A 26,788-nucleotide genomic window follows, 5' to 3' on the forward strand; every position below is an offset into this window, starting at 1 on the left:
GGTACATTGGTGTGTAGGTTAACAGGCAAAGCAACAGACATGCTGCCTGTCACCAGGGCATCTAGAGCTCCTGTCAGGGAAGCCCCAGTCACACACAACAGACTTTTGTTGACACCTTTTGCTGGGAAATGAATTTTCCAAGTGGGATGTGTGACAAGATACTTTGTTACAGCATGGGCATTTTGGCACCTTGGCAGCATTGCCCTGCTCCTACCACCTCACAAAACTTTGTGGAACAAACTGCCTCTGATGGGGAGACTCAGGGCTGCTGCCAGTCTGGGGAGTTTTTTGAACTTCCAGGCTGACTGCTGCTCTTGCCACATTCCCATTACTCCTTCTTCTCTGGCCTGGAAGCGAACAAGAGCTGTGGGGGGGATCGGACTCCACCCCTGAGATTTGCTGGGAGGGCTGGAGTTGGGAGATATGGGCTGCAAGGACAACAGCATCCATCACCTCTGCATCCCAGCGGATAGAGACACAACAACTCACTGTGGGTGGAAGGAGAGGACCCCCTGTTTGTCCCTTTGGTACACTCTGTGTTTGCCTCCACGTGGTGCTTCTTTCAGGTCTCATCCTGACTCTCACTGGGTGCTGGCAGCCAACAGGGCTGGGGGTCTCCTTGCCTGAGGGAAAAACGGGTCTGACCCCAGGAGGAGGTGACTGGGACTGGGAGCTGCTTCCAATGCACTGGTGGCTCATAAGAAAGCATCTGTTCCCATCTGCTGGATTTTCATCCCTGCCCCCCCATCCTGTGCCAGAGCAGATGGATCCTGTGGCTTCCTGTGGCTTCTACCCTCAGACGTAAGGGGTACAGGGAGACCAGGGGGCTCTTGGGCTGCCTGTCTGAGGAGGGATTACCCTTGCCATGTATTCCCCTCTGCTTACACACATCAGTTTGATTTGACAGTGGGCTTCTCGAGATAAAAACCATCCACTCTTGGGTCCTGAAGCAAACTGGGGCTTGGACTTCTTGTGTCTACACAGAGGAACTAAATTATGTATTCCCAAGATCAACTCTGTTTCAATGCTCCTAGTTTAGGACTGAAATTCTGAATATCTCCTGCATCCTCATTTGGCTTCTGCTTTAGCTGACTCTTAGAGCTTCCAGTCAGTAAATACCCACTCTTGTTCCTTCTGGGCAGGCCAAAAAAAAGAGGCCAAGACATTTTCATAAGGAAATGTTGGCTCTTTACCTTTGGGGTGTTCCAGGTCAGCCATAGTGTCTGTCAACCATTCTAACTTCATCTGAAGGGAGAGAGGGAAAGATAGTGGCTCTCACCACAACAGCTTTCAAGTTCTCTGCTTTTCTCCACCCATGAGATGAAGACTTCCTGGAAGACTCCAGAACCAGTTTAAAAGCTGTTGCCCCAAACCAGTTCATGTCCCATGCCTGCTGAAGTCTGCGAAGGAGCTGTCAGTTAAAGGCCATTATCCCTTTCTTTGGGAGAGGGACTCCTCTGGTGAATCAGGAGGTGGGTGCTTGCTTTATGTCTCTTCAAACTTTGAGTGTTGCACCCACTGCACAGCCCAGCCCTTCTGTTTACAGCCCTGTTATCTCCACAGCCGCAGGCACTCGTCTCAGGTGGCTTGTCCATGCCAAATCCCTGTTTCATTATGGAATCTCAGAAATGCCCATTACAATGCAGTTCCTTAATGCCTGTTTGCTAAGGGATGATGTTTAATACTTAAACTACCCAGGGGGGAAAAAAAAAATAGGCCAGTATGGAAATTCCCCCAGGATTCAGGCTGATTTAAAATCAGCTGAAGGAATGACTGTCCCAAAGAGGACAGTAGACTCTGTTCTCAGTTGAAACAAGTGTAAACAAGCTCACTTTGCTTTTGCAGAGGTGGATTTTGGGAGCATCCAGGTGAACTGGTAGTTACAGCCCTTCAACAGGCCTGAAGACATAAGGGGCAGAGAGTGTAGTTTGATTCAGAGGTGCTTTTACAGTTCAGGAGCCCAGTTCTCTGAAGGTACAGATAGTAGGAATTCCCTTGCAAAGACCATATGAGAGACCCAAGCAAGACTTGGGGGTACAGAATTAGGTTGGGGCACAGAAATCAGGGAGGAAGTGTTAATTACTGCAGGGAACACCACACCTCCTTTCGGCTTTAACCCTCTGATACTTTCTGCCTTTGCTTCTCCAGGGAAAGGAGAACATCTTACTTGAATTGGACAATATCTACACAATACCCATGCTCTTTTGGTTTCTAGTCTCCAGACCAAAATGATCGATATCTTGTTCATCCCTAGCTGCACTTGTGCCAACACAAACAGTCCTTTTGCTTCCTGAGGTACCTATCGACAGCAGTTATGTCCCAGCTTGGCCTTGGTTTCACTGTGTTCCCTTATTTGAGCACTTTTAGTCCACACTGAAATGGTGGGACTCCGGTCACCCGTTTGTCCTTCTGACACTTTTTTTGCACCTCTTCCACTTTCAGTTCACTTTTCTCAAGCATGGGTGATCTGTAATTCATGTGTTCTTGCAGAGAGAGCCCCTGATGTGAATTGTGAAACAATATTAAGGTGTCTCTACTCCTATTGCTAATCTCACTCCACCTATGGCATAAATATCTTTGCATTCTTCAGATCTGCATCCCCTTAGAGAGTGGGGGTGGGTTACATCAACTACATGTAGCTGTCTCCACCTGGGCTAGTTGTTTTAGGCTTCCTTTGTAGCTCACAAAGAGACATTTCTAAAGTGATCTCATGGAATAGACAATTAAAATGACATCTGGATGTGTTTTTGCTCTTAAAGTGATTGTTTCTTTTCTGAGAGACCCCTGTGCTGGGACCAGCTGTGGTTAGGTTGGAGGGCAGGCACACGCTCCATTCCGGGATGTGTCCTCACCTGGTAGGGAAAGTTCCTGTCGTTGCTCCTGACTCATACTTTGGGCTGGTGGAGTTTCACATAATTTCTGTGTCTTCTGCCTTCAGGGTCTTTGAACTCTCCTGCTGTGGTGCACAACAGCAGCAGTGTCTCCAAGTCAGGACTGGCTCTGCAGCTCTCCGAGGAGCGACTGTCTACACGGAGCATTTTATGGGAGAAGCTCCTGCCAAAACCTTATTTCAGGAGAGCTGTTTGCAAGAGCTTTCCCTTTAGATGTGTTATTAAAAAGCTTTCTTCTGGAGGAACTGATGCTTTTCTAATGTGCAGTAGTTACTTTGGTATGCAACTGCTTATACTGAAAATGGCTCCTCTGCAGGAATGGCATGTGATGTACAATGTTTATTCCTGTGAACTGGGTCCAGCTTTGGGATGAGGAGGAAATCAGACGTGACAAGGAGCCTCATCAACAGTGGGACAAGTTTTGAGTCCATACTCCAATAGAGTTCTGGGGGATTCATCCCTGTGAGACACTTTTGAATTATATTAGGTAGAGACAGCTCAGGGCATCCTTTCCTTCACTCGGTTCCAAGCAGTGGACTTCATGAAGAGCTATTTTCAGGGATTTTAAATATTATTCCCATTACTATATTGTAATTCAAGTCCAAACCCAGTTTGCAGCTTGCAGGTCAGTCTCAGGTGTCCAAGGAACCTAAATTAGGATGGCAGTTTCACCTTAAGCTTCTCCAAAAACAGACACCATCAACAACCCTCAGCTGTGTAGATGACTGCTGTTCCCTGGAGGAAGGTCTCAATTTTTCTAACTCAGGTTGGAGGGCTAAGCACACCCAGACATGAAACAAACACCTGGTTCTGCCAATCTGGAGATTCAAGGCAGAATGTTGAAATCACTGCACTTAAGCCTCCAGCTAGAATGGTTTAGAAAGCTTACAAACTTCCTACCCACTCACTTCCTACCCTGCCTTGCTAGGCAAGCTATAATTTTTATTTTTAATGAAATCTAATGAACATGTCACCATATTCCTCTGTCAGGTAGATCATGGGAAGGAGGTGGTCAGAGGTATCTTCTGAGGGCAGATTTCACAAGGATGAATCCTGTCACGCTTTGACACAGTGACCTCTCTTGGCATAATCGCTTTTGCACCAGGTGACCCCACCATCAGCGCAATGAGTGACTCATCACAGATTTGAGTGATTCACACTTTTCTCCCTATTGGGTTGCACCATCCATCCTGGGATGAGTGAATAAATTTGGCTTGGACAAGCAGTGGAACCCCATCAGTCCAGGTTTATCCATTCACCCACTTAAGAAAAAGTCTTGATAACTTGCTAAACTTGGATTTTAATAGGAAAAATTACATTGCTGGGGGCTGATTCAGGACTCTGCAGAAGCCAAGGAAATGTATGAACCTGAATTTATTTTGTGTCACTATAGCCAGTAGCAAAACAGCTGAATGGGAGCAGCCAAGGATTGGATCTTCCTTCATAATTTCACCTGTATCTTTCTCCTGGCATGGAGTGATGAGGGGTGGAGCCAAGTGGCAAGGCTGAAACACAAACAGCAAACTTGGAACCTGAGTGTTAGTTTTGGATCTTGTCTAGAAATAACAGCCTGAGCACACAGTGAGTTTCTTGTGGCACATTGCACGGTTCTGCAGGAGAGAAAGGAAGGGAGTGATAAAGTGACAAACATTACAGAGAAGTGCTCTTTTTGACCAGGGTCAGAGGGTATGGGTTCAAATCCTGGTTTATTCCTAGGTACTTGCTGTATTTGTTGGTCCCAGAAGATACTGGAAGAAAAGATTGAGATTCATGGAAAGAGCACAACATAACAATGTTGTCTCTGAGTTTCCTGCTGAGCTGAGCTTCCTTTTCTCTTTGAGTTTCTTCTGGGCAATCAGCAGGTTTCCTAAACTGAAGTATTACATTGCCTTGATTTTTTGACACTGTACAGATTGATAGGAGTAGTTCATTCTAGGTACTTTAACACCTGGTGTTTGAATCATGCCGTGATTGATCAGAGAAATCCCTTGCTTGCACTTCAGTATCTCTGGGACAACCACTAGCAGGTCAAGCACGAATTTCTGTGACAAAGTTTTGAAAATTTCCTTTCTTCAAACCTTTCTACTGTGAAAGAGCTCTTTGGATGTCTATGAAAGGCAACACTAAAGGCATGGACATCTTTCTATGTCCACCCAACACTAGGAGAGCCCGGCAGCTCTGAGGAATTATCTTGTTATTCTTACTGCTACATCCTTCCTTGTTTACTTCTACTGATCTGGTGGTTTCTTCTAACCACCAGGACGGGTACGAGTACCCTGTGCACCAGTTACTGCAAGAGATGGGCTTGCTTGGGAACCTGTTGCTGCTGCTGCACATCTAATTGTTTTGTGCTTAGATATGTGTCCCTGGAGTCCAGCTGATTGGTGCAGCAAAGAAATTTCTGTCTTGGCACAGAAAAGTTCCAGCACTGGGGCCTTTCAGCCCTTACCCACACTTTGATTAGTTATTGCTTCTGAAAAGATACTCTGCTTTTTCTAGCGTTGCATCACTGTCCCTTCCCCAAGCTCCTTCCTAGATAATAACATGGCTGCCTGTTGGGAAAGCAGTTGCATAAGTCCCTGTTGCTCATTTTAAGTCATTGGATCTTGGGCTGCAGTGATTCACCCTCACAACGCCCCAAGAAGGGAATCTGATGTCACTCTCCAATTTACTGATGGAGAAGCTGGGGTGTGGAAAGGTGAAGGATTTGCTTGGGGTCAGGCAATGAGTCAGTCACAGAGCAGGTGTTGGAGCACCCACCCCACTCCAGCTCCTCAGCTTGCCTCTGTCTAGACATTTCCAAGCACCATCTTTGATGCTGGTCTTATCACCACCTTTTACCATGTCGTGGATTAACCCCAGCCAGCAACTAAGTACCACTCACTGCTCCCTGCTCACCCCACTGGGGAAGAGAATGGTAAAAAATAGTAAAACTTGTGTGTTCAGATAAGAATAGTTTAATAATTCAATTAAATAAAATATACTACTACTACTACTACTAATGAAAAAGAAAAAGAGAAAGATAGAGGAATAAAACCCAAGAAAGACAAGTGAAAAACAACACAATTGACACTGACTGATCCTCAGCCTGGTCAGCTCCTGGCCAAGTCCCCCCAGTTTATGTACCTGGGCATGATGTTCTGTGGTATGGAATAACCCTTTGGATAGTTTGGGTCATCTCTCCTGGCCATGCTCCCTCCGCGGTTCTTGTGCTCCTGCTCACTGGCAGAGCGAGACACTGGAAAGTCTTTGATTTAGGGTAAGCACTGCTGGGGAACAACTGAGCATCAGTGTGTTATCAACATCATTCTCATACTAAATCCAAACCACTACTAAGAAGAAAATTAACAATTCTGGCTGAAACCAAGACATATCATCAACCTTGGAGCCTGGACATCTCCTCTCCCTTCACCAGTCGTGAGGAAATTACGGTATCCTCAACTCGTAGCCAGAGGGGCTCAGATGCCTCAGACAGGAAAAATGTACCTACCTGCTTGGAGAAAATCACACCTCCCTATGCTTTTTGCTTCTTTCTGGTCTGATGGCCCTGTCCTCACCGCCAGGGAAGGAATGGGAGCCAGTCAACATAAATCTCAAAAAACCTGCACCACAGAACGCAGCATCTGCACACTGGTGGTTCAACAAATGGCAAACCAGGCCATAGGTTTGGGAATTGTCAAAATGGAAAAAAACCTAATACACAGCTTCATTTCTGGCTCTGATGGCTTTGATACAATGTCAGGGTGAAAGGACAGAGCAGAATACAAAGGAGAGTGGAGTGAAGGAGCAAGTGGGGAACCTCCAGGGCTCTGGTGATGCACTGCAAGATGGTGAGGAGAGGGATGTAGAGATAAGGCTAAAAATGCATTCGTTGCATGGGGCTGATGGAACACTTGCTGTAATTCAGAGGACCCCATTGATGCTGGCAATCCCAGACTGGGCTTGAGCACAAAATAACAAGGAAAGTTTCCTGTCCCTGTAATTATGTTTGGACCTGAGTGTTTCCCTGTATTTGATTCCTCACACATTATTGCTTTCTTAACCACATTCCTGACTGCTCCTTGGGTTGGCTGCAGTTTCTGTACAAAATAAAGGCCCATTCAGCACTGCACTAAAAAGCTCTGGTTTTTCCACAGGAAAATTGATGGTTAAATAAGGGGAAGAGGAAAAGCTGGGCATCTGTGGCTTTGCAGAGGAGGCGGGGGAACAAATCCAGGAAAAGGGTCCCTTTCAGTCCTGCAAATTTGGCCCTGTTGCTCTGTGTCAAGCCCTGGTGAGTCAAGGGGCCCAGGGAATTTTTACTACTCACTTAACAAAAACCAGATGCCATCAATTGCACATGTTCTCTTAGCAGTCCTCACCTCAGATGGTATGGTCTGGAACTCCTTTCATCCAGGCTATCCATAGAATTGTCCCAAGGTGATACAGGTCATTACTGAGGATAAAACTCAGCAAGGGTTGGTTCCTGTGTGGCTCAGTGATTCTGTGGGCATTTCATCAAGATCCTAGGATGGGGATTGGCTCTGCACTGGGGACCTCATGTCTTTTTTTCACAGCTTTCACAGGGACTGGGCTGTAAATGCTTTCCCAAAGTTCTGGGAGCGTGAGACAAACTTTAATGACACACAAGGATTTGGAGCCAGACACAGATTTTCATGAAGAGAGGTCTGGTCTTGCTCCGTGATACCGGCTTCGGCTGGGTAATTGCTGGAGGTGGGAGGTGCCTTGGCCTCAGCTGTGGGGGTTCAAACCCTCCTGCCCCCTGATTTTGCTGCCAAAGCACCTGCAGCCTCTGCAGGCCATCAGCACACACCACTTTGCCATCCTGCAGGAGCTTGGGAAGGAAATAAAGCTAAAAGCAGGGTGCCATGTTCACACAAATGGGTAAGACACTGCTTAGTTTACGCATTTAGCTGAAGCTTGAGAAGGGCAGATAGGGCCCCATGTTTTAGATGGTGATGAGAACAGGAGTGGCTTGAGCAGGACACCTTTGCCACGGTTAATTCCTCCTCCTTCTGAAGCTCCTGAAGCTTTTGCTCACCTGTGAAAGCAATAAAGCAAATGAAGAAAACCACCCACGCTGTCTCACGCTGAAAAGGAGGAAAAAAAAAAAAAAGTTGGGTTTGAAGAGCGGGTGGAAGGGGTGTGGTTACCCAGGAGGTGTGTCAGGCATTGATGAACTTATTTATAAGCAAAGGCAGTTCTGCTGGGGAAGAAACTTTGCTGAGGCTTTGTCAGCAGCTGCTTCTTGCCTGACATCACTTGACCAGCACCTCTACTGTGATGGGGCGGCAAAAGGACGTTCTTGCTACCATTGAGGAGCACCTGAGAATCAGAAACAAATTAGTGCGGCAAGCACTGGCTGAGTGCCTGGGGACACTGATCCTGGTGGTGAGTGGGGGCTGTGGTGTGGGGATGCTCTCTAGCCCCTGGGTGTGGGGGAAACGGTCCTGGTGAAGGGGCTGCATTGCTGCCTGGGTTTGCATCTGGGATGAGCTCAGCTCTGGTGCAACCTGCTGCAAAGGACAATCCCTGTGCACAGGAAAAATTTCATGCAAGTTCCTTTAGGGTGAACTTTGGGGTGCTTGGCAAGGGTGGGGTCCACAGAGCTTGTTGGGTGTTTGGGAGCTTTTGTGTATCTGCGAAGTGCAGGGAGCAAAATGCCTCTGTGTAAGCAGCAAGTGATTTGCTAGAGATCATGCAAAACTTCCTTTCTGTCAGCCCTGGGATGTTATCTTGGCACCAAAATACTGCAAGGGCTATCACCCGAGGAAGTGAAAGCTTCTTTTCCCCCTCACCTCACTTCGTTCCGCTCACGCATCCTGTAAGAAAGAAGTAGCCAGAATTTAAACTGCTGCAGTGCCCCTTTGCTGTCAGCTGCTGGTTCCCCAGGGTCTTTTCATCAGGGCTGCACGGCACCATGGCAGCTTGTGCCGATGGGGATATCAGGCTCGGTGTGTGTGACAGCACTGAGCTGTCAGTCTGCATGTTTTTAAGTGGTAAATGGTGGAAAAAACTCTTCTGCCCGTTTTAGTGCTCAGTTTCCAAAAGCGTGGGATATGAGGGATAAAGCAGGATAAATGTGTAAGTGCCTAAGGCTGCAAATGTTTTAAGCAGCCCCAACTTGCTCTGAAGTTAAAGACAGTTGAGAACAGCTGGGGCAGTTGTGTATGAGCTGTGGGGACTAAACACTGATGTAGAAAAACTGTGACAGGGAAATCTGGCTTTGGGCATCTGTGTCCAAGAAAGCAGGACTGCCCAATGTGCCTCAGGTCTGGTGCATTGATATTGCAGCAGAAATGAGTTGGTGTTCACCCGGTAAATGTGTGCAAGTACAAGCTCCTCTGAGATGGTGTAAATCCAGAGCAACCCTAGAGGTTTCAGTGGAGTGACTATGGGTTTACACCTCCTTGTAATTGATGGCTGGACAGTTTGGAGAGAAATATAATGGCTGGAGGAGTTGAAAGTGGAGGAAGGTTTAATGAAGCTGCATGTGCACTTGGGGAACAACACAAAAAGAGCAATGCAATTTTATGTTTTCATAAATAAGATTATTTTTTGATGATGAAAGGAGAGTGAGTGAGTCTTGTATGCGAGCTTAGGGGACTCTGCTAAGACCCTGTAAAGTGTTATCGCTCTTTAAAGAAAGCACCTTTGCACAGTGCAATGTCTGTATTATCAGAGCGACCCAGCTTTGGTGGCTTGCAAACAAGTCCTGTTGATTTTTTTAAGGAAGGGTTATTTGGAATTAAGGTGGGTAGAAGTTGATAGGAAAGTGATTAACAGCTAGAAAGTTGCTGTCTATGAATCACTGATGTTGCTGCATTTGGTCTCAGGATTGAAACAAGGAAATTCTTGTAAGGTGGAATAATGTCTCCTGATAGCCAAGTTAGTATTGCTGAGAAACAAGGCAAGCCTTTAGCCACATGGATTCCAGAAGGGCTTATGATTCAAAAAACATTATTTCTTCTTCTAACTGTATCAGTTGGCACAACAGAGACTACTTTTCCCTAAAGCCTTGCCTCTCCAGACGGAGAGGAGCTGGGGTCTGCTCAGAGCCTGAGGAAGGGTTTGGTTGAAACTCATAAGCAGCCTCCAAAATGAGGGTGGTAACGGGCACCCACTGGCCATGCTGGAGGCTGCACTGGCAGAAGTGGGTAACACATGTCTTGTCCTCTGGAGTGCCAAACCTGCGGTGTTTAAATGTGCAAGTGTGTGTGTCTAAGGGGACAAGCAGAGCCCTCACCGTGTGCAGGAGTTCCTGACCTGCTGTCTAAGACAGTCAAGACCTTTCTGACTTGGTGTTGTCCCAGTCTGTTCTTAATAAAGGGACACTCACAGTTTTTCCTTTTACTAAAGAAAAGTGATTTATTTTGCTCCCTACCACCTGGATTCCTTTGCATCTTTTTATTATATCATCTACGTGAAAGAGAAAGGGAACTTGAAGGCAACTTTCTTCCCCTTTCAGATGGCCTGAGCAATAGTTTGAATTGGACAGTCTCAGGAGAGAAAATGTCATTCTATAGCTTGCAGAAGCCCCTGTTGCCCCCCTTGCAAGCCGGTGTGTGTGTGCATCTAGATGCATTGGACCCCAGTAAATACCATGAGCTTCAGGCAGTAAAATATCCAACCTGGGATCCATGAAATTTTCTTCATGGGAAATGGAGTTTACTGAAGACAAATATGTCTAGAACAGGACAGCATCAGGGATGGGTTTAAGGTTTTATATTGTTCATGTTAAAATCAACTTCTTGAGTCCCAAGAGAGGGAGTTTTAATGTTTGTAGCTTATTTTAAATTCACTGCTTAATGTAAAACTCGTCCCACTGTGGATATTGGCACTGCTTCAGCTTCTTCCCTCCTCCCCTTCACTTGCATAATGACTGCAGCTTTTTCAAACTCTTGAAGACAAAAGCTATTGCAGACCCCTGCATAGTCTTATTGCCTGAAAGAATTAACCTAGTGCTTGATTTTATTTTTCTTATTTTGAAGGTAGAATCATAAGAATGGTTTTGGGGTTGGAGTGGACCTTAAAAATCATCTAGTTCCAACCCCGCTGTCATGAGGGTAGTCATTTTAGGGATGTTAACATTAAAGCAGAATAGTGCCTCTTTTTTTTTTTTAAAGATGAGGAAAATAATCCAACCAAGGCAGCCCTGAAGAGGATGACAGTGAGTTGCTGTCTATTTGCAAGCCGCTCTTGCTGTGTACAGCACCTTGTACGATGTTCATTTAGTCCGTGGGTAATGTACCTGCTGTTGCAAAAACGATAAAGTGGATTCTACATAAGTTTCCTTTGATACCTAAATTGGCATTTTCCCTCTTCAAAATGTGCTTTCTGAGTGGCACTTTGGGCTTGAACTTTATACCTGTGTTGGAAGCACCGCTTGCTGGCAATAGTTAAGCAACACCAATGCTGAAGGCGTTTTCCCAGTCTCTTGCTGTTTGTGTTATTACTGTAGCAACTCACTAACACCGGATTTCTAGTGGCTGGTGTCCGTACCTCTCTTAAAGGTCTGTTTGCCTTGCTCTGCTGGCTGCAAATACCAAAGCTGGCTCTCTTTGGCTTTTGAATTTGCAGGAGAAGTAATGTGCGGATTATGACTGATTTCCAAGTGGGACTCACTGTGATTCACTGTTGTACAGGCACAAAGAAAGAACAAAACAATTCCTAATTGTTTTTCAATCAGTGCTGCCTTGACTTTGTGGCTAGGTGGGAGCTTTCTGAAGTGTGAGTGTGCTGCAGACCACAGGAACCAAAACAACAAAGTGGTTTGGATAAGTGGAGCAAAGGGAGCCTCACTTAAGGGGATGACCAAGGCAAGGGGAACCTCAGTTAACTGTTGGCAGTGTGATTTTATTTTATATATACATATATATATATATTTAATTTTTAAAATTTCTTTGATTTGCTAATGCTTTGCTAGGCTGGTAAAGCTGGTGGAAATATTTGTGCATGTTAAGTGCTGCTGATTCTTCCCTGCAAGGGGTCTGGGCTGCTGGATGCTGAGGAGTGGGGAATGGCAGCACTGGTGTTTCTCTCCCTCACCTCTTCCAACAGAAGAGGTTGAAGCTCTTCATTAACTGTCCAAAACTGTCCCTTTTTGCTGTCTCTGTGCAGGAGCAGGAGGTTTCTTCTTCCTACAAACAGGACAGTTCACACATCGAGACCACATTGGTGGGAAGGCAGCTTTCCCCCAGGAGCGCCCAACCTTGTGATGAAAACCCCACCAGACTGGTCTCTCTAACAGTTAAAGCCTCTTAGTCTGCACAATACCAGGGTGATCAGAATAAGTGTTTTTGCTTCCGTGTGTGGGTGCGAACAAGCTAAAACGGTGAATTTCCTCTCTAATGCCCAACTCCTGTGCTGAAAGTTGCTCAGGTTTCTTGACCGAAAGCTGCTCTTTTCTCCAGCTTTGTTCAGTGTTGGTTAGCACGTGATGTGTGTGGGGCACAGTTTTCCTCAGACTCTCTTATCTCTTGGGTCCTGCAGCCCTGCCTTGGCTCTGGGACAGCGTGTTATTTGTGAAGAGCTGTAACATAACAGACCATCTGCTGCTGCCCTTCCCTGCAGGACTGCTTCTGCCCAGGCTGCCTCCAGCTGTGCTGGACAAAAAGCTGGACTCTGGGGTCTAAGGTTTTTCCTTGCTTTGAAATTGAAAATGGTGACCAGTTTGGTTGTTTGAGAGATGCTTTGAGGAAAAGCAGAAAGGACAGTATTCCTGACCACACAGGCCATGGAGTTGAGGAAGTTCTCTGTGTGGTGCCCTCCCTCCCTCTCTGCCTTCTCCCTGGAAGGAGGTGTAGGATAGTCCTGAATTTCACTCTGATATGAAGATTGGTGCCCTTTGTGTGTCCAAAGCTTAAAATCATCCATCAGTATCTCAGGGTCTCTCCCTTCAGAACAGACTCATGATTTGACTGCCCTTCTGGCATCTTCCCCACTACCAGCAAGGGCTGACCAGTCTTTCCCATCCACCCAGGTGATTAGGGTAGATTTACAGCAGGCTCCTTGCCTAATCCCTGGTTTATTTGCTGGCTGTGGAGAAAAGTTGTAATTCAGGTAATTGCACTCCTCCTGGTCTATGCCAGCAAAACTTTCCCATCTTCATTTAGAGATCAGTCTGCCTTTAGTCCAAGAGCAAATATACTCAGGCCTTTTGTGTTGCACCTGAAGGCGTAAAAGAGCACTGGCAAATAAAGGCGAAAAGAAAGGGAAGAAACATGTCTCTTGTGCAGGGGAGTGCTGAGCACTACCTTCCTCCTGAGCTCGTGTATGAAGCCGTTTTTCATGTGGTCTGCCTAAAAACTAAGGTGGCCTTGCTTCTTTATTAGCTGTTGTAACTTTTCTTTTTGTCCTCCGTGGTCCTTTCCTACCAGCCCTTACTGACTCCAGGGGTTTGATGTGTTCAGACATTGAGACAGGGTGTTTTTATCTTGAGTGACAAAGCCAACTGCTCAGTCTTGTAACACACCCTGGACATAGGGAGATGAGGGTTTCATGAGAGTGAAGTTTCCCCCAGCAGTGTGCTGCCTTGTCCTGGTTTTGCTTCTACCTGTTGTGTCCTTAGTACAGGGGGGTTCTCCTCCCCTATGGAGTTCGTCAGCTCCTCCACCTTTGGACCAGTTCCTGCAGAACATGGATATGGTTATTTAGTGCAAGGAGTTGAATCAGCTCACGAGGAGTGAGAAGCCTCTCTGTCGGCAGGGAAAACCACTAGATTTGCTGGAGTCAGTAAAATGAAATTAGGGAGCAGGCTTCCATTAACCTGGTTAATGGGTGCATTGACCTCAGTTCCTTGGAGAGTAGCTTTAATAGATCAGAGTGATGCTTTGTTGCAATCATTTTATTACCACATTAAAACCGCTTTTGAACTCAGCTAGTGAATCATGGGGTATAACAGTTGACTGCTGCACCCACTGCCCTGTGAGGTGCTAAGCTGGGTTTCTGTTGGCTGGATGTTCTTACAGTAGTTTTTTTAAAAAAAAGCAAAAAACAAAATGAACAAAACCCACAAACAACCAAATGCTATTGGAGTCAGGTTATTAAAATCAAAAGAATTAGATATCATCTTCCCCTTAGGTGTGCACCACTGTCCCTGACCATAGTGGTACGATATTGCCTAAGAACTCTTACATCCATTGCATGGACTTAAAAGACTCAGGGAAAAATGTTGAGTTGCTTTTATTGGACCTTCCTTACCTTTCAACTCAAGGTAGCTGCTCCTAAACACTTCTCTGTGAGCAGTGGACAAGGAAGACTTAAAAAATGTATCCTGTCTCATATTACCTGGGAAAAGGAATTTGAAGGAAAGCTAGCAGATAGCAGAAGTGGAATTGGTGTGATTAAAAAATTTTAATAGCTACTACCGCAACAAAACTGTGTACTGTTAAGCTACTTTTCACAAAAGCATGTGTAAGCATGACTGGAACTGGTTCCTAAAAGTTGAATGCCATGGAGGGATGTCATGCATGACTTCCGTGTTTAGTGGACTCCACGGGTGCAGGATGGAATTGGACACATGCATATCAACGTTCAACCCTGTCCCTAAATATCACCGTACTCTTAGCTGCTGAGGGTTGAGTTTTCTATGGTGAATTAAGCCAAATAATGCTCAGGGCTCATCTGATAAACAGTTGTAATACCCTTGTGGAGTGGCTCCAGGGTGTTTTTGCACGGCCCATAGACTCTCTTCTGAGGAAAAGCTGGAGAGCTATTGCCAGGTGTAGGATAGAGGAGAGGAGGATAACCTCTTGAGATAACCCCTTGAGAAATGGCAGACCTGGCTTTCCCCCAGGTTAAGGGAAGACTTTTGCAGGTGTACAGGGAGGTGGAGGTGGGAAAACTTTACTCTGCGGTTTTTTGCAACCAAAAGGTATGTGTATAACAAGTCAACCACCAAGCACTTGCAGAACTGCCAGTTCTTACAGAGTGAATAACACAAATACCTTCATCACTAGGAATCACCTGGGGTCAATCCTACAAAACTCAGCTTTTTGTGGTCTTGTCCCCTCCCTGGTCAGCCTGATGTGCTGTGTGGCCTCAGAGAGGCAAACATCATGGCCAAGTACTCTCTCCAAAGCATGCTGGGGCTTGTCAGGGGTAAGGAAAGGAACAGAATACTGGTCATCAGCCAGTATTTATTTGCTCCATGGGAGCTATGCTTGCCTTGGTGGTTTGGGCACAGCTTGTTCTGTTTGCTGCCAATAAACAAGAGTCATCTTTTCTGCCTTTGTCTTGGAGTTTCCTCTGCCATGGTTTCCCAGCTTGGTGAGGACATTGTAGGGGCTGTTCTGACTGCACCCAGTAGAGAGCAGTGCTGGCTATCCCTCCTTAAGCAACAAGTTCAACAGGTTCCTTTGTTCTTTCTGCACAAGGTCCTTGTGTTGGGCACCTGGCTCCTTGTCAAGAGGCACCTGTGTACAGAGTGTCCACCTCATGAGTCAGCCTGCAGCCTACCTGGCTGCTTCTTTCACAGCAGGCTGAGTGCAGTGTTTGCTTTGCTAGGAATTCATCATTTGTCAAGGTGATGGGAGAGGATGAGTGTGTTTTGGCTTTGCCCCTGATTTGGATTGTGTGTTGTTCAATGGGCATGTCCAGTACTGGCTGGAGAGGTGAAGACAGCTGACTCTGCTACCTTGGTGCCTATCTGGTGGCTTATCCTCTAGGAGTGGATAGCGCCTCTGTGGCAATTGAGTGAGTCGTTCTGGTATAATGGAGTCCATGGAAGCAGAAAGTCTTGGTGGGGATGTAGTTATGGGAATGTGGTCAGAAGAAATAAGTCAAGCCTTGATTCCTAGATTTGAGCATCTCATGAGCAAACTATAATCTCTATTCTAGTTTAAGAATGCTCTCAGTACCTGCTGATGTGATATTCCCTGGTATACACCAAGGATCAGTTCAGGTGGAGTCAGTGGAAGATAGAAACATACAGATGATCACAATTAGGGCTCTTTAAATTATATGGTGAGTAGTGGAAAGACTTGACAAGACAGAAATCCTCCAGCTGGATGACTGCTGAACAGAATTCTCAGGAAAAACTGGTTTGAGTTGTTAAGGGTGAGCATAGGAATGATGGCTTTTGCATGCAGTTGGGAAGAGAAGGATCATGATTTGAGAAACAACTCTAAGGAAGAACACATGCTTTCCTTAGCTATTATGAAACACTTTCATCACTCAAAATAAACGACTTTTGTCCACCAAAGTGCTTAGTGCACCCCTCATCTTGGACAGGAGTCCAAGACTCTTACTGTGCTGATGGCAAGCTCTCTGGAATATGGACTGAAAAGTCCATATTCCAAAGAAATTGATGGAGCTTGAAAGAGAACTCCATGAATGTCAGGCTGAATGTGGCCTTCTTCAGTCATGACTGTATTTCCAGGCATTAAAGTTGTTTCCTACCAATCTTTGCGCTACTGCGTTAAACAATTATTAGCCTTTAACTAAAAGGTACCCATATCCCTCATCAGAATACTTGCACTGTGAATACCTCAGACCAGGATGCTGTCTGGCTGATCCGTCTCACCTACCACCTCAAAATTAGATACTTGGATAAAGAACTCCAGCCTCCTGTAGATCTATCTTGCTTTTGATTTTGGTCCTCGTTTCGGTTCCCTCTGCTAGGAGGTAGGTTTGTCTGTGCCCTTTTCCCTTCCCTCCTGTCCTAGAGGTGATGTCTGGATACTTTGACCAAAGATTGAAGCTTTGAAAGGATCTGAGTCATGAGTAGGCTGTGATGGTGCAAGCAGGTGTTAAGTGGAGCAGTTGCAGATGGGGTCAGCAACTGGCCCTGATGTGAAAGAGGTGATAATTTCAATCTCTTCTCCTCGTAGCTCTTCGGCTGTGGCTCCGTTGCGCAGATCGTGCTCAGCAGAGGGTCTCATGGAAATTTCCTGACTGTCAACCTGGCCTTTGGCTTTGCTGTGACACTTGGCATTCTGATTGCAGGACAGATATCAGGTATGTGGGGCTTCACGTAGGCTGGATTTCACCTGTGTCAATTGTGTAGGCCTAGATGGCTGTACTTTTCCTATGAGGCGCTGTCATGGAAACCAGTGACCCTTGGCACAACTCTGGGATCAAAATTCTGCCCGTAAAAGCACACTAACCACCAACCTCTCTGCAGGTGGACACCTGAACCCAGCTGTCACTTTTGCCATGTGCTTCTTGGCCCGGGAGCCCTGGATCAAGCTGCCAATTTATGCCCTTGCACAAACCCTGGGGGCTTTCCTTGGAGCTGGCATAGTCTTCGGACTGTACTACGGTAAGTGTGGAAACCTTGTGTGCTTTTTAGAGTGAGACTACTGCTCTCTGTGACTCACTGCAGGGAGGGAGGTTATCGGATCAGAAAGGAGAACTTTCTTGCAGAGCAGAGATCCATCAAACCTCCTTGCTGTGTTTCTGAGATGGCTTTCTTGTTCTCATGATGATGGGTTCAAGCCTCCTCAAATCAATCTGAAGGCCAAACAACATTGTTAATGTGCCACTCTTTGCCCCTGAGTAATGATTGGTGGACCACTGAATAGCCCGTCCTCTATCTGCTGTCTGGACTGAAACAGATCTTCCAGAAAAGTAATTTCCAAATGAATGTTCGGTCTACAGCAAATGGGTTTGCAACATACAGCAGTGGGGTGCCCAGGAAGTTCTATCTCAATTTTCATGGCTCTGTGGAACCTGTGTTTTAGTGATTTTCCAAGCAGGGTCCTCTGTCCCATGCATGTTGTAAAATGACTGACCTCTTTACCTCTCTCTTTTCTTATCCCTGCCTCTAGATGCCATCTGGGCTTTTGGCTCTAACCGGCTGTACGCAATAGGAGAGAATGGCACTGCTGGTATCTTTGCCACCTATCCATCTGAGCATCTGAATGTTGTGAATGGATTCTTTGACCAGGTAAGATGGTGCTGGGAGTGTGAAGGTGCATTCGAAGAGGAATATCTTGGGGTGGTTCTGGGCCTCACCTTTAGTTAGAAAATGAATTGCAATTTTAAGAAAAGATAGCAGAAAGGTTTTTGGAGCTGACATGGATATCTCAATAGCCCATAGGCAGAGAGAGCAAGGCCAGAAATGACCTCACAGCAAGAAGGTTTTGGGGGGGTTAACCAGTGATACAACACTGGTCAAGACACCAGTGAAAAGAATATAATTCTTTTCCCTGAAGAACCACAGCATGAGAAGTGTTGGCTCTTTCTCACTCCCCCTCTTCTACTGTGGCTGTTGCGCAATCCAGACATCAACTGGTTGTGGGATGGTGGTGGTTTTTGAATGTGACTGTCTCCTTAAGGTTACCACAAAAGGGACAGCTGCCACCCAACCATGGCATGTTGGAAGCAGGTTTAGGAAGATGTTTTCAGCTTTCCTGGCTTCCTAAACAGTTATTCATGGTTCTTCTGTGGGTAGGGAAAAAGGTGTGAGCTTGGCTGACACTATGGGCTGTCAGGAGGAGCATGTTCCACTCTCCCATTCCCATGGGTGCAGTCTACTGTGGTCTGATAACGTCACGGGATGACAGTGTAGCTCTTCCAGTTAAGAAAAATATGTCCAAGAGGAGTTAAATAACTTGGTTAAAAGACTAACCTGTATTAAATTTTTCTTCTTCTTTTCCATCCCTCTCCAGTTCATTGGCACTGCCTCCCTCATTGTCTGTGTCTTGGCTATTGTTGATCCCTTCAACAACCCCGTCCCCACAGGGCTGGAGGCTTTTACAGTTGGCTTTGTTGTCCTTGTTATTGGAACCTCCATGGGCTTCAACTCTGGCTATGCTGTCAACCCTGCCAGGGACTTTGGGCCTCGTCTCTTCACAGCCATCGCTGGCTGGGGTACGGAGGTGTTCGGGTAAGTTCTTGCCAATGAAAACCTTGTGGATCAAGGCAAAATAAATTATGAGTCCAAATAGATGCACTCTGGCATGATAAAGAGTCTTGGCACCCACGAGGCATCTTTGGATTGCCTAAATGTTTTTAAAAGGCACTGTTTGCTCTGCTTTGACTTCTTAAGTAAGCACAGAAGCTGGGCAGATTGCAGTGGTGAGAGCAAATGACATAACTTTGCTATCAAAGAGGAAATCTAGGAGCATCCATGAGAATTTCAGTTGTACCTTTAATGTGAGCATATCTTGGGGTTTTTTTATCAGTAGAAAATGGAGGTTGTTTGTTATACTCGAATTTTGTTGTTTCTGGAGAAAATTAAGAGAGCCGTGAGCAATAGAGGATTCTTGTTATCAAGGGCAGCTTTCCTGCAAGCTGTGGGAGGGAATTGAAGATGCCTAGTTTAGGCACTGCAAATGCTTCTCTCTTTTCTTAGTAAAGAGATAGTCTTGGAAGTCCTGAAAATAGGTGTTCTGAGTTGCTTGTCACCTGGACTTGCAGAGTGGGACGGGGGGCAATATCTGCCTTGGAAATGCTGCAGACATGTGGGTACTGTTGTGCAAGTCTGTGTGATGGTTGGACTGGACCAGACTCTTGCATTGCTCCAGATCCAAACACAAATATCCTAATGCTTAGGCTGCAGTTCTCACTTTGTGCACTTCCTTTTTATTTGCCAGGGCTTGCAACCATTGGTGGTGGGTTCCAGTTGTTGCTCCTTTCCTTGGGGCAATTGCAGGAGTGATAGTCTACCAGCTGATGATTGGATGTCACGATGAGCCTTCACCACCTGCCTCTGAGCAGGAAACAGTCAAGCTGGCTAACGTGAAGCACAAGGAGAGGGTCTGAGGAAGCTGCCACCCTGATCTGGCAGGTATTCATTACTCAGGACTGCAATTGGCAAAGAGGAGGAGAAGTTAAGAAGAGCTTCAAGAACAACAGGAAGAGTTTTTTACCTGTCTTGAGATATTCTAGTATTTTTTTTTTCCATGTCCCTGATGCATTTGCTTTTGACATTTCCCTGTAAGCCTTCCTCCAAATGCAGTATCATGTAATCTTTTCCTAATAGAAGGGGATTGAGGGCTGTAGGAGTCAGGAGAGAAGTGGGCATTGCTGTCCAACATGAGTCAGGTGTTCAGGAGTCTTCAGCTCTTTTGGGGTTGTGTTACTGATGCTGCCTGTGACCTTGGCAAACTGCTTCCCTTCAAACCTGTGTTCCAATCTGCAGAATGGGGATCATGTAAAGCTTAAATCGTTTTGCTAGCATGGATTGGAAACTCCTACATCCTGGAAAAAAATTGCCTGTGATTCTACTGTGGATCAAATTCTGCTTGATGTTGCTCTAAAGTCAATAACTTCACACCAGGAATTAACGAGTCTAAAAGATTTTTTTATTGGCCAAACTTCTTATATCTCCCATGAATTCCTAGAACATTGTATCAATCAGCTGATCCATAACACCAGCACAGAGAGTAAGAATGCACTGGATTTTAATTTAATATGAAGACAAAATGTTTACAAACAAGTGCAGCCTGGTGTTCTAATTTCAAATTTTAATATTGCCAGCTCCTAGAGGATCACACGTAGGAAATCCTTGTTCTAGCCAGGGGCTAACCTAGAAAGAAAGCTTGGCTCCCCGAAGCAGCCTTTCTAATTAATCAGCTTTGTATATAAACTGCAAGCAGTTAACAGCCAAGATCCACTGGAAACACAGTGTTGCTAAAGTTGCGTGTGTTCATGTAAATTTTACGATACTGTTGTTGGTTGTTTGTTTTGTTTTTGGGTTGTGTTTTTTTTTTTTTTAGTGGATTTATATATAAATATACTCCTTAAAGCTGTTACTAAATACCAAGGTTGGGATGAGTTAATTTAGAGATGTGTGGGAACTGCTGATTCTCTGTCAGCTTTGAGATATTGTTGGATTTTCCTGGGGTGGTCTTAGGTTAAGGCATTGCATTGTTTGGAGCACCTCCTTTTCTACCTTGTAAAATTACTGGGGTATGCCTGGTGCTCATGGCTGAGGGACTGAGGTCAGGCACCTTCTGTACTAGCAGTACTGGCATCTCAGGGGATCTCTGACTCTCCCAATGCCATATTACTAAAGAGTATTTTAAACAAGCATTATTGGTTGTGAAAGAATTTGTGAGTCCTGTGCATTAGAGAAACTCATTCAGAGATTGTTTCTTTAATGCATGAATTCATTGAAATACGTAACTTTGTACACATTTCCAGTCACCAAAAAGTTGTATTCTTTTTTTCTTTTTTGCCTTTTTAAAAAAATAAAATGTCGATACCCGCACTGTAAAATTCTAGTGTTGCTTGTATTTTTTTAGCAGCTGTCAGCAAACTTTACCACGGAAAGGAAGTTATCTATAGGAATAGCTTCCCCAAGCCCTTTTCCTCTTCAGCCTGAACAAAGGGGAATTAACCTTTTCAGTACATCTACATTCTCCATTTGTGTTTTATTCCTTTCCCTTTTGGGGCAGGTGGGGAGCGAGGAGGTACTGCACTCCATATAATGGCCAAGGTGTGGGCTGGGGAGTGGGAGTGCCCTGCTCTCAGGCATCTTATTCTTAAGGCAGAAAGAAACATTGGGCAAGTATTTGTCATTCACCCTTTGTACAATTTAAATTCTCTTGCTATTCTCTCACTTAACAGTTCTTCTGAGTGTGCAATCCCACTCTGCATTCCATGTACTGTCCAACCCCACGTAGCACATTGCATGAGTCACCATTTTTTGGTCTTTATTAGCTACACCATGCAAGGAAAAGTACTACAGATCTGAGTCCAGTGCTCACAGAATTACACAAGCAGCTTTCTTCCAGCCTGTGTTCTGTGTAAATAAAATTCTTGTTGCTCTTTGGCTGATTTGTGTACTGTTGTATTTTTCCTGTATTAATTGTGCTGCCTTAAAATAACTCCTAACTTCCCAGATGTTGCCAAACTGAACAATTCAGTAAGGTCTGGATGAATGTGGTTTCCTGCAATTCACCAACTAGAAATAAAATGGCTTTTGGCAAGAAAGTTTCCAGGTTTGTTTGGTTTGCTCTATGTGCAGACAGCATGCTGCTTTATTCCATTTCTAACATGAAAGTTCATCCCTCAAAATATCTGTAGCAGTCTTGTACATTACTGTGATCAACTAACATAGCTGCAGAGGTCAATTCTCTTCAGGACTGTTAGTCCTTTTTCTACTCTTCTACCACTTTGTATCTTCAATTGACTTAATCAATGTATTAAAATTCTTACTGCAGATCTTAAGACTTTTGATCCAAGGTGCAGCATGGAGCAGTGTGGATTCTTGTTTGGATTTTTTTTTCTTTTTTTTTGGTTATTTTACCTGCCACATTCCTCCTGGTTTTTCCTGGTGTGTAGTAATTGCCTTCTTCTATATCCTGGCCTTACCTGTGCCTGAATGGTATGCATTATTACACCTCTTAAAACAGCAATAAAATGTCATACCAGTTTGAGGTGAAATTTTTTTGTCTTAATCATATCCCAACTGTGTAAAGCTTTGGCTTTGCTGGGATCTGTTGAAGAAGCACCAAGCTCTGCTGAGTGGATCCATTAAGAGAAGGAAAGAGGCAGCCATTCCCTGTCATCAGGGGATGGGAAGCTGTGGAGAATGTAGCCTCCATAAGGATCTGGCTCATATGAGACATGATTGTGTCTTTGCTCTTTGTTACCCGTGTAAGGAGGGTGGTGCTAGGACAGTTTGATATACCATATTTCAAGAGCTGTAGAAGAGTTATTAAAGTGTGGGGAGGAAAAGGTATTTTCCCTGGCAGGAGACACCCTTAAATTGCTGCAAGTTGTGGTTCTGCTTGTTTTCAATTTAGCAGCCTTGAGAGACCTTCTGGGCATTATTTGCCTGGCAGGCCCATGCAAATCTGAAGATTTTTCTTTTCTTTTTTCTTCATACCTAGATTTCAAAGGCAGTGAATCACCCTGTAGTTAATGCCTTTCTTTTGGAGTCGCTGGAGAGGTAAGACTCATCTGGCCAAATACAGTCATCCAGGTTTTAGGTCAGATGAACTCCAGCTGTCAAGCTATTGAAATATGCTTTGTAGGAAGAAATAAATCTACAATTTAAACTACTTGTGCTTGACAGAGAGTGTAATTTGTTGTTGGAACAAAATGTTAAAAGGTGTTGTGGATTCTTCATTGCATGAGGTTTTCAAATTAAGACTGGCTGTCTTGCAAAAAGGTCTTCCAGTTAAACTGCAAACTGCAAGTCCCGCTGGAGGAAATTCCCAGACCTCTCCATTACAGAAGGTCAAATTGACAGGATTTGTCCCTTCTGACCTTAAAACCTACAAAATTTAAAAGGCAAGACAAAAATGACCAAGTATTCAGTTCCTCCTAGTTCTCAGCTGGCCTAAGCTCCTTGCTGCAGGTGCTTTGGCATGCATGCCAAAGGTCTGTTTGCTTTGTCTCTCTGTAAAATGGGGGCAGCACTACTGAGCTCCTCCAGACCCTGCTCTGTTTCACCTTGTGGGAGCAAGGTGGCTTGGTGAATCAAGGGGCTGTCAGTGGTTGGCACTGCAGTGTGGATGGGAGAATAACATACTCTCCCTTTGTGCAGCTCTTCCATCCCAAATTGAGTTCCAGCTTTCCATCTGCCCGTGGTGGGTGCTGGGGATGCAGAGGCTGGTTGTGTCTGGCTGACCACCTCCAGGCAGGTCTGGTGGGGCTGCACTAGGGCAGGTTTCCACATGTGCCCAACAGAGACAAGCACTGACACATCATCTGCTTGCTGTCTTCTCTTCTCCCCATAACCTTCACCTTGGTAAAGAGAAAGTAAATAAATGGGAGGAGAACAACAAGGGGAGCAAGCTCTCAGGCTAAAGATTGCTAACTAGGATACACCTCTGAAAATATAACAAGAAATGTGCTACCTGAGATGGTGGTTTTACTGGTTGCAGGACCACCAATTACCTTAGCTCTTTTCATATAATTTGCCCAGTTTCCATCTACCAAATCTCTTGCTCTCCCTCCTCCCAAGAATATCACTTGCATTCTACTGCTTTCTGCCACTGGCCTGGAACCAGGTGAAATCTCTTGGGATCTGAGAAACCTTCTCTAAAATGTCCCTCACTCCGCTACACTTTGTCTTAAGTGAAAATGTCTTTGACTTCTTTTTCTTCTTTGCATAAAATCTTTTAATTAAAGCACTGACACAGCTCATCTGCACCTCACTCTGTGAGTCTGGCCCAGACCAGTTGGCTTACAGGACCTGGCAGTATGTAGGTAACCATCCTGACCCAGAGGCCTAGAGTTTGGGGTGGAACCTTCCTCCTGCATCTGGGACAGCTAAGGATGCCTTGTCTGCTGCCCTTGCTTTCCCAGCAGTCAGTTCCATGAATTCCCACAAAAGTCACTTGGGTATTGTGATGTGAGTGGGTCCCCCTCTTGTGTTACTCCAGTGGCAGATGGAAAACTGCAATATGGATATAAGACTTTAGACCCAAGTATAGCTCATTAGACACAAGAACTGCCAGTGTGGTCCCATCTAGCCACCCCCAGGAGTGCAAACATGTCCCTGAGTCCTGTAACACTCACTGTACGTAGAATGAATGCAATGTTCAAGAACAGACTGGGGTAGAGAGATAGCTGGGGCTCCGGTCAGGTCTTGTCATCCTAGAAAACCCTTTTGCTCCAGCGAAAGTGCTGTGCACAGAGTAGCTGTGTGTCTGTGGACAGGATTTACCTTCATCTAATTAGGGAGGATCAGCATTTACCCACTTCTCAGTGTCTGGAACCCCACTAGCTGTTTAAATTCGTCACTTGGTCCCTAGTGGAAGCACAAGATAACAGACTCTCCTCTATCACTGAGCAACAGGAATACAGAGAGACGCGTTGCCAAAACTCTCTCTGTGTCTGCTGCCTCATGGTCCGCACACTCCAAGTGCTGAGCAGACGTCAGACGCTGCAGCCCAGCCCTGTGCCTACCCAGATGAATGGCTCAGCTTGAAAAACACATCACAGACATAAATGTTCCCGACTAGGATGATATTTGTCAATCCAGACACAAGACAAAGATGATGGTGTCCTCACAGCCACCAAAAACGAATGGTGGAACACTGAGAAGATCTTTGTGCTGTCTCCAGGGACCTGAGAGTGGAGGGATGACTGAGCAAGAGTGTTGGAAAAACCATCAGAGGGGACAGGTGCAGCAGCTGTCTGAGCTGTGCAGCACATGAGACAAGCACAGTGGAAGAGGGGCAAATGGCAGCTGAGGGAAGCTGAGGGAAGCCACTCCAGAGGGGCTAAGATCTCCTGCAGGCCCTATGTCACACCTCCAAACCCCATGTAAGAGAGTCCTTTGTGTGTGCAACTGGGTCAGGCCCTGGAGATGACCGGCCTGGAGTCGAATTCCCCCCAGAAAACTATGGCCTGGGCAGAAGCAGAAACTCAAGAAATCTTCATAGTTCCATTTCCTTTGTGGTAGAATTTCCATAGAGGCATAAAAATAGCACAGGGAACAAATGAGAGATCTGCCTGCCTCTGTGCCCAGTCTTCAACAACAGCCACTCACACCTCCCTACCCTCTTTAGGAATGCTGCAACAGGGAGCAGTGAAAGCCACATGGATGAGGTGGCTTTTGAGCTCCCAGATACTCTTCTTGGTTTGGTTTGAGTTGTGACAGACTTCAGTGAAACCAGCCCTCTTGAGGAGCTGGAGTAACACTGCATTTACATTCCTCCAGTGAAATAGGAGTTTGTTGGTTTGTATGGGGAGGGATAATCTATTCACTGTGCCAAGGAGAAACACTGATGTTCTCTCATAAATAACACTTCTTTTTCTCTAATTTTATCTCTGGGAGACAATTTCCCTGCCAGGCAGGCTTAACTTGTCCCAGTAGATCTTCAGTTGTTTTAAGTTGTACTCGAGAGTACAGTAACACCTTTCTGAACAACCTTGCAGGGAACAAACACACCAGATGCTGGGGTTTCTGGCTGCTGTCGTTGTTAAATAGTCCCAGGTGGATGTTCCTTGCCAGACATAGCAGCTAAGGCTCTGCCTGAGCTATGTGACCTCAAAGAGATGTAGTTTGTGTCCAAGAGGTGGTTTCCTTGTCCTGTCTGAACTGAGCACACTCAGGTGTCAGCCACAGAAACATATAATTTCACATGACAGGCTCTTATTAAAACTGTACCCTGTTCCTGGACAGGAACCTCAAACCCAGAGCACGGGTAACACTCACCTCTCAGGTATGAGTCAGCAGGACAACTCGTAATAGCTGTATTTTGTGATTTGGCTGGTGTCAGCTCAGTACCTGAAACAATTACATTTTCACTTAGACATTCTGGGCTCTCTTGCAACCTCTGAACTCCACCCAGCACAAGAGGGTAGAGTTTCTGTTGCCCTTTAACTTTGCTTTCCCTTTCTTGCTGCATTGCTTTAGGTAATCTTCAGCCAAACTGTTCTGTGTCCGAGTCCTTTTTTGTCATCTACTTTGTGCTCACTCAGAGAATATTTACAGCTGTTTTGGCCCTCCAGGAGGAAAGAAGCTGATGGGAGAGGAGAAGCCATGCTGATAAACTCCCACTGAGCCAGGGGGACAGAAGTACTAGCACCTGGTCCACAGGAGAACCACAATCCAATAAATCCAGTTTAGCAGCTCCCTGAATTCTTGGAGCAGCAATGTTGCTTCAGCACATCTGGAAGATCACAGAGGCACAGAGTGAGTAAGGTTGGAAGGGACCATTGGCTGGATCATCTGGTCCAACGTCTCAGCTTAAGCAGAGTCATCCTAGAGCACATGGCACAGGATTGTGTCCAGATGGTTCTGGAATATCTGTGGTGAGGGAGACTCCACAACCAGGATCCCTGGCCAGAAGAAGCTGGCTTTTGTACCAGCCCTGCTGAGATTCACAAACTAAATGGTCCTGTGAGGGACTATGGTGAAAAGCCTGGATAATGTAGTCTTTCACCTTCCCTCCTTTTGAGACTGGGATTACTGGGAGGAAAATCCATGGGATGGAAAGCAGCAAAGCAAGGAAGACTCTGACCCTGAAGGGGTGATGGCAGCA

The 26,788-nt window shown here is 45.6% G+C and overlaps 1 protein-coding gene across 1 annotated transcript; it reads left to right on the plus strand.

Moving 5' to 3' along the window:
* The first annotated feature begins 8,097 nt into the window (after positions 1-8,097).
* AQP3 (aquaporin 3 (Gill blood group)) lies at positions 8,098-21,059 on the plus strand. The gene is made up of 6 exons (XM_051804526.1): positions 8,098-8,282; positions 16,724-16,850; positions 17,017-17,154; positions 17,663-17,781; positions 18,506-18,723; positions 19,433-21,059. Exons 1-6 carry the CDS (start codon positions 8,175-8,177, stop codon positions 19,599-19,601), a joined length of 879 nt encoding a protein of 292 aa, XP_051660486.1. The 5' UTR covers positions 8,098-8,174; the 3' UTR covers positions 19,602-21,059.
* The last annotated feature ends 5,729 nt before the right edge of the window (positions 21,060-26,788 follow it).

The sequence above is a fragment of the Manacus candei genome, unplaced genomic scaffold, assembly GCF_025592945.1.
Source record: "Manacus candei isolate 608988 ecotype Guabito, Panama unplaced genomic scaffold, ASM2559294v1 h1tg000061l, whole genome shotgun sequence".
In the NCBI taxonomy this organism is placed as follows: domain Eukaryota; kingdom Metazoa; phylum Chordata; class Aves; order Passeriformes; family Pipridae; genus Manacus; species Manacus candei.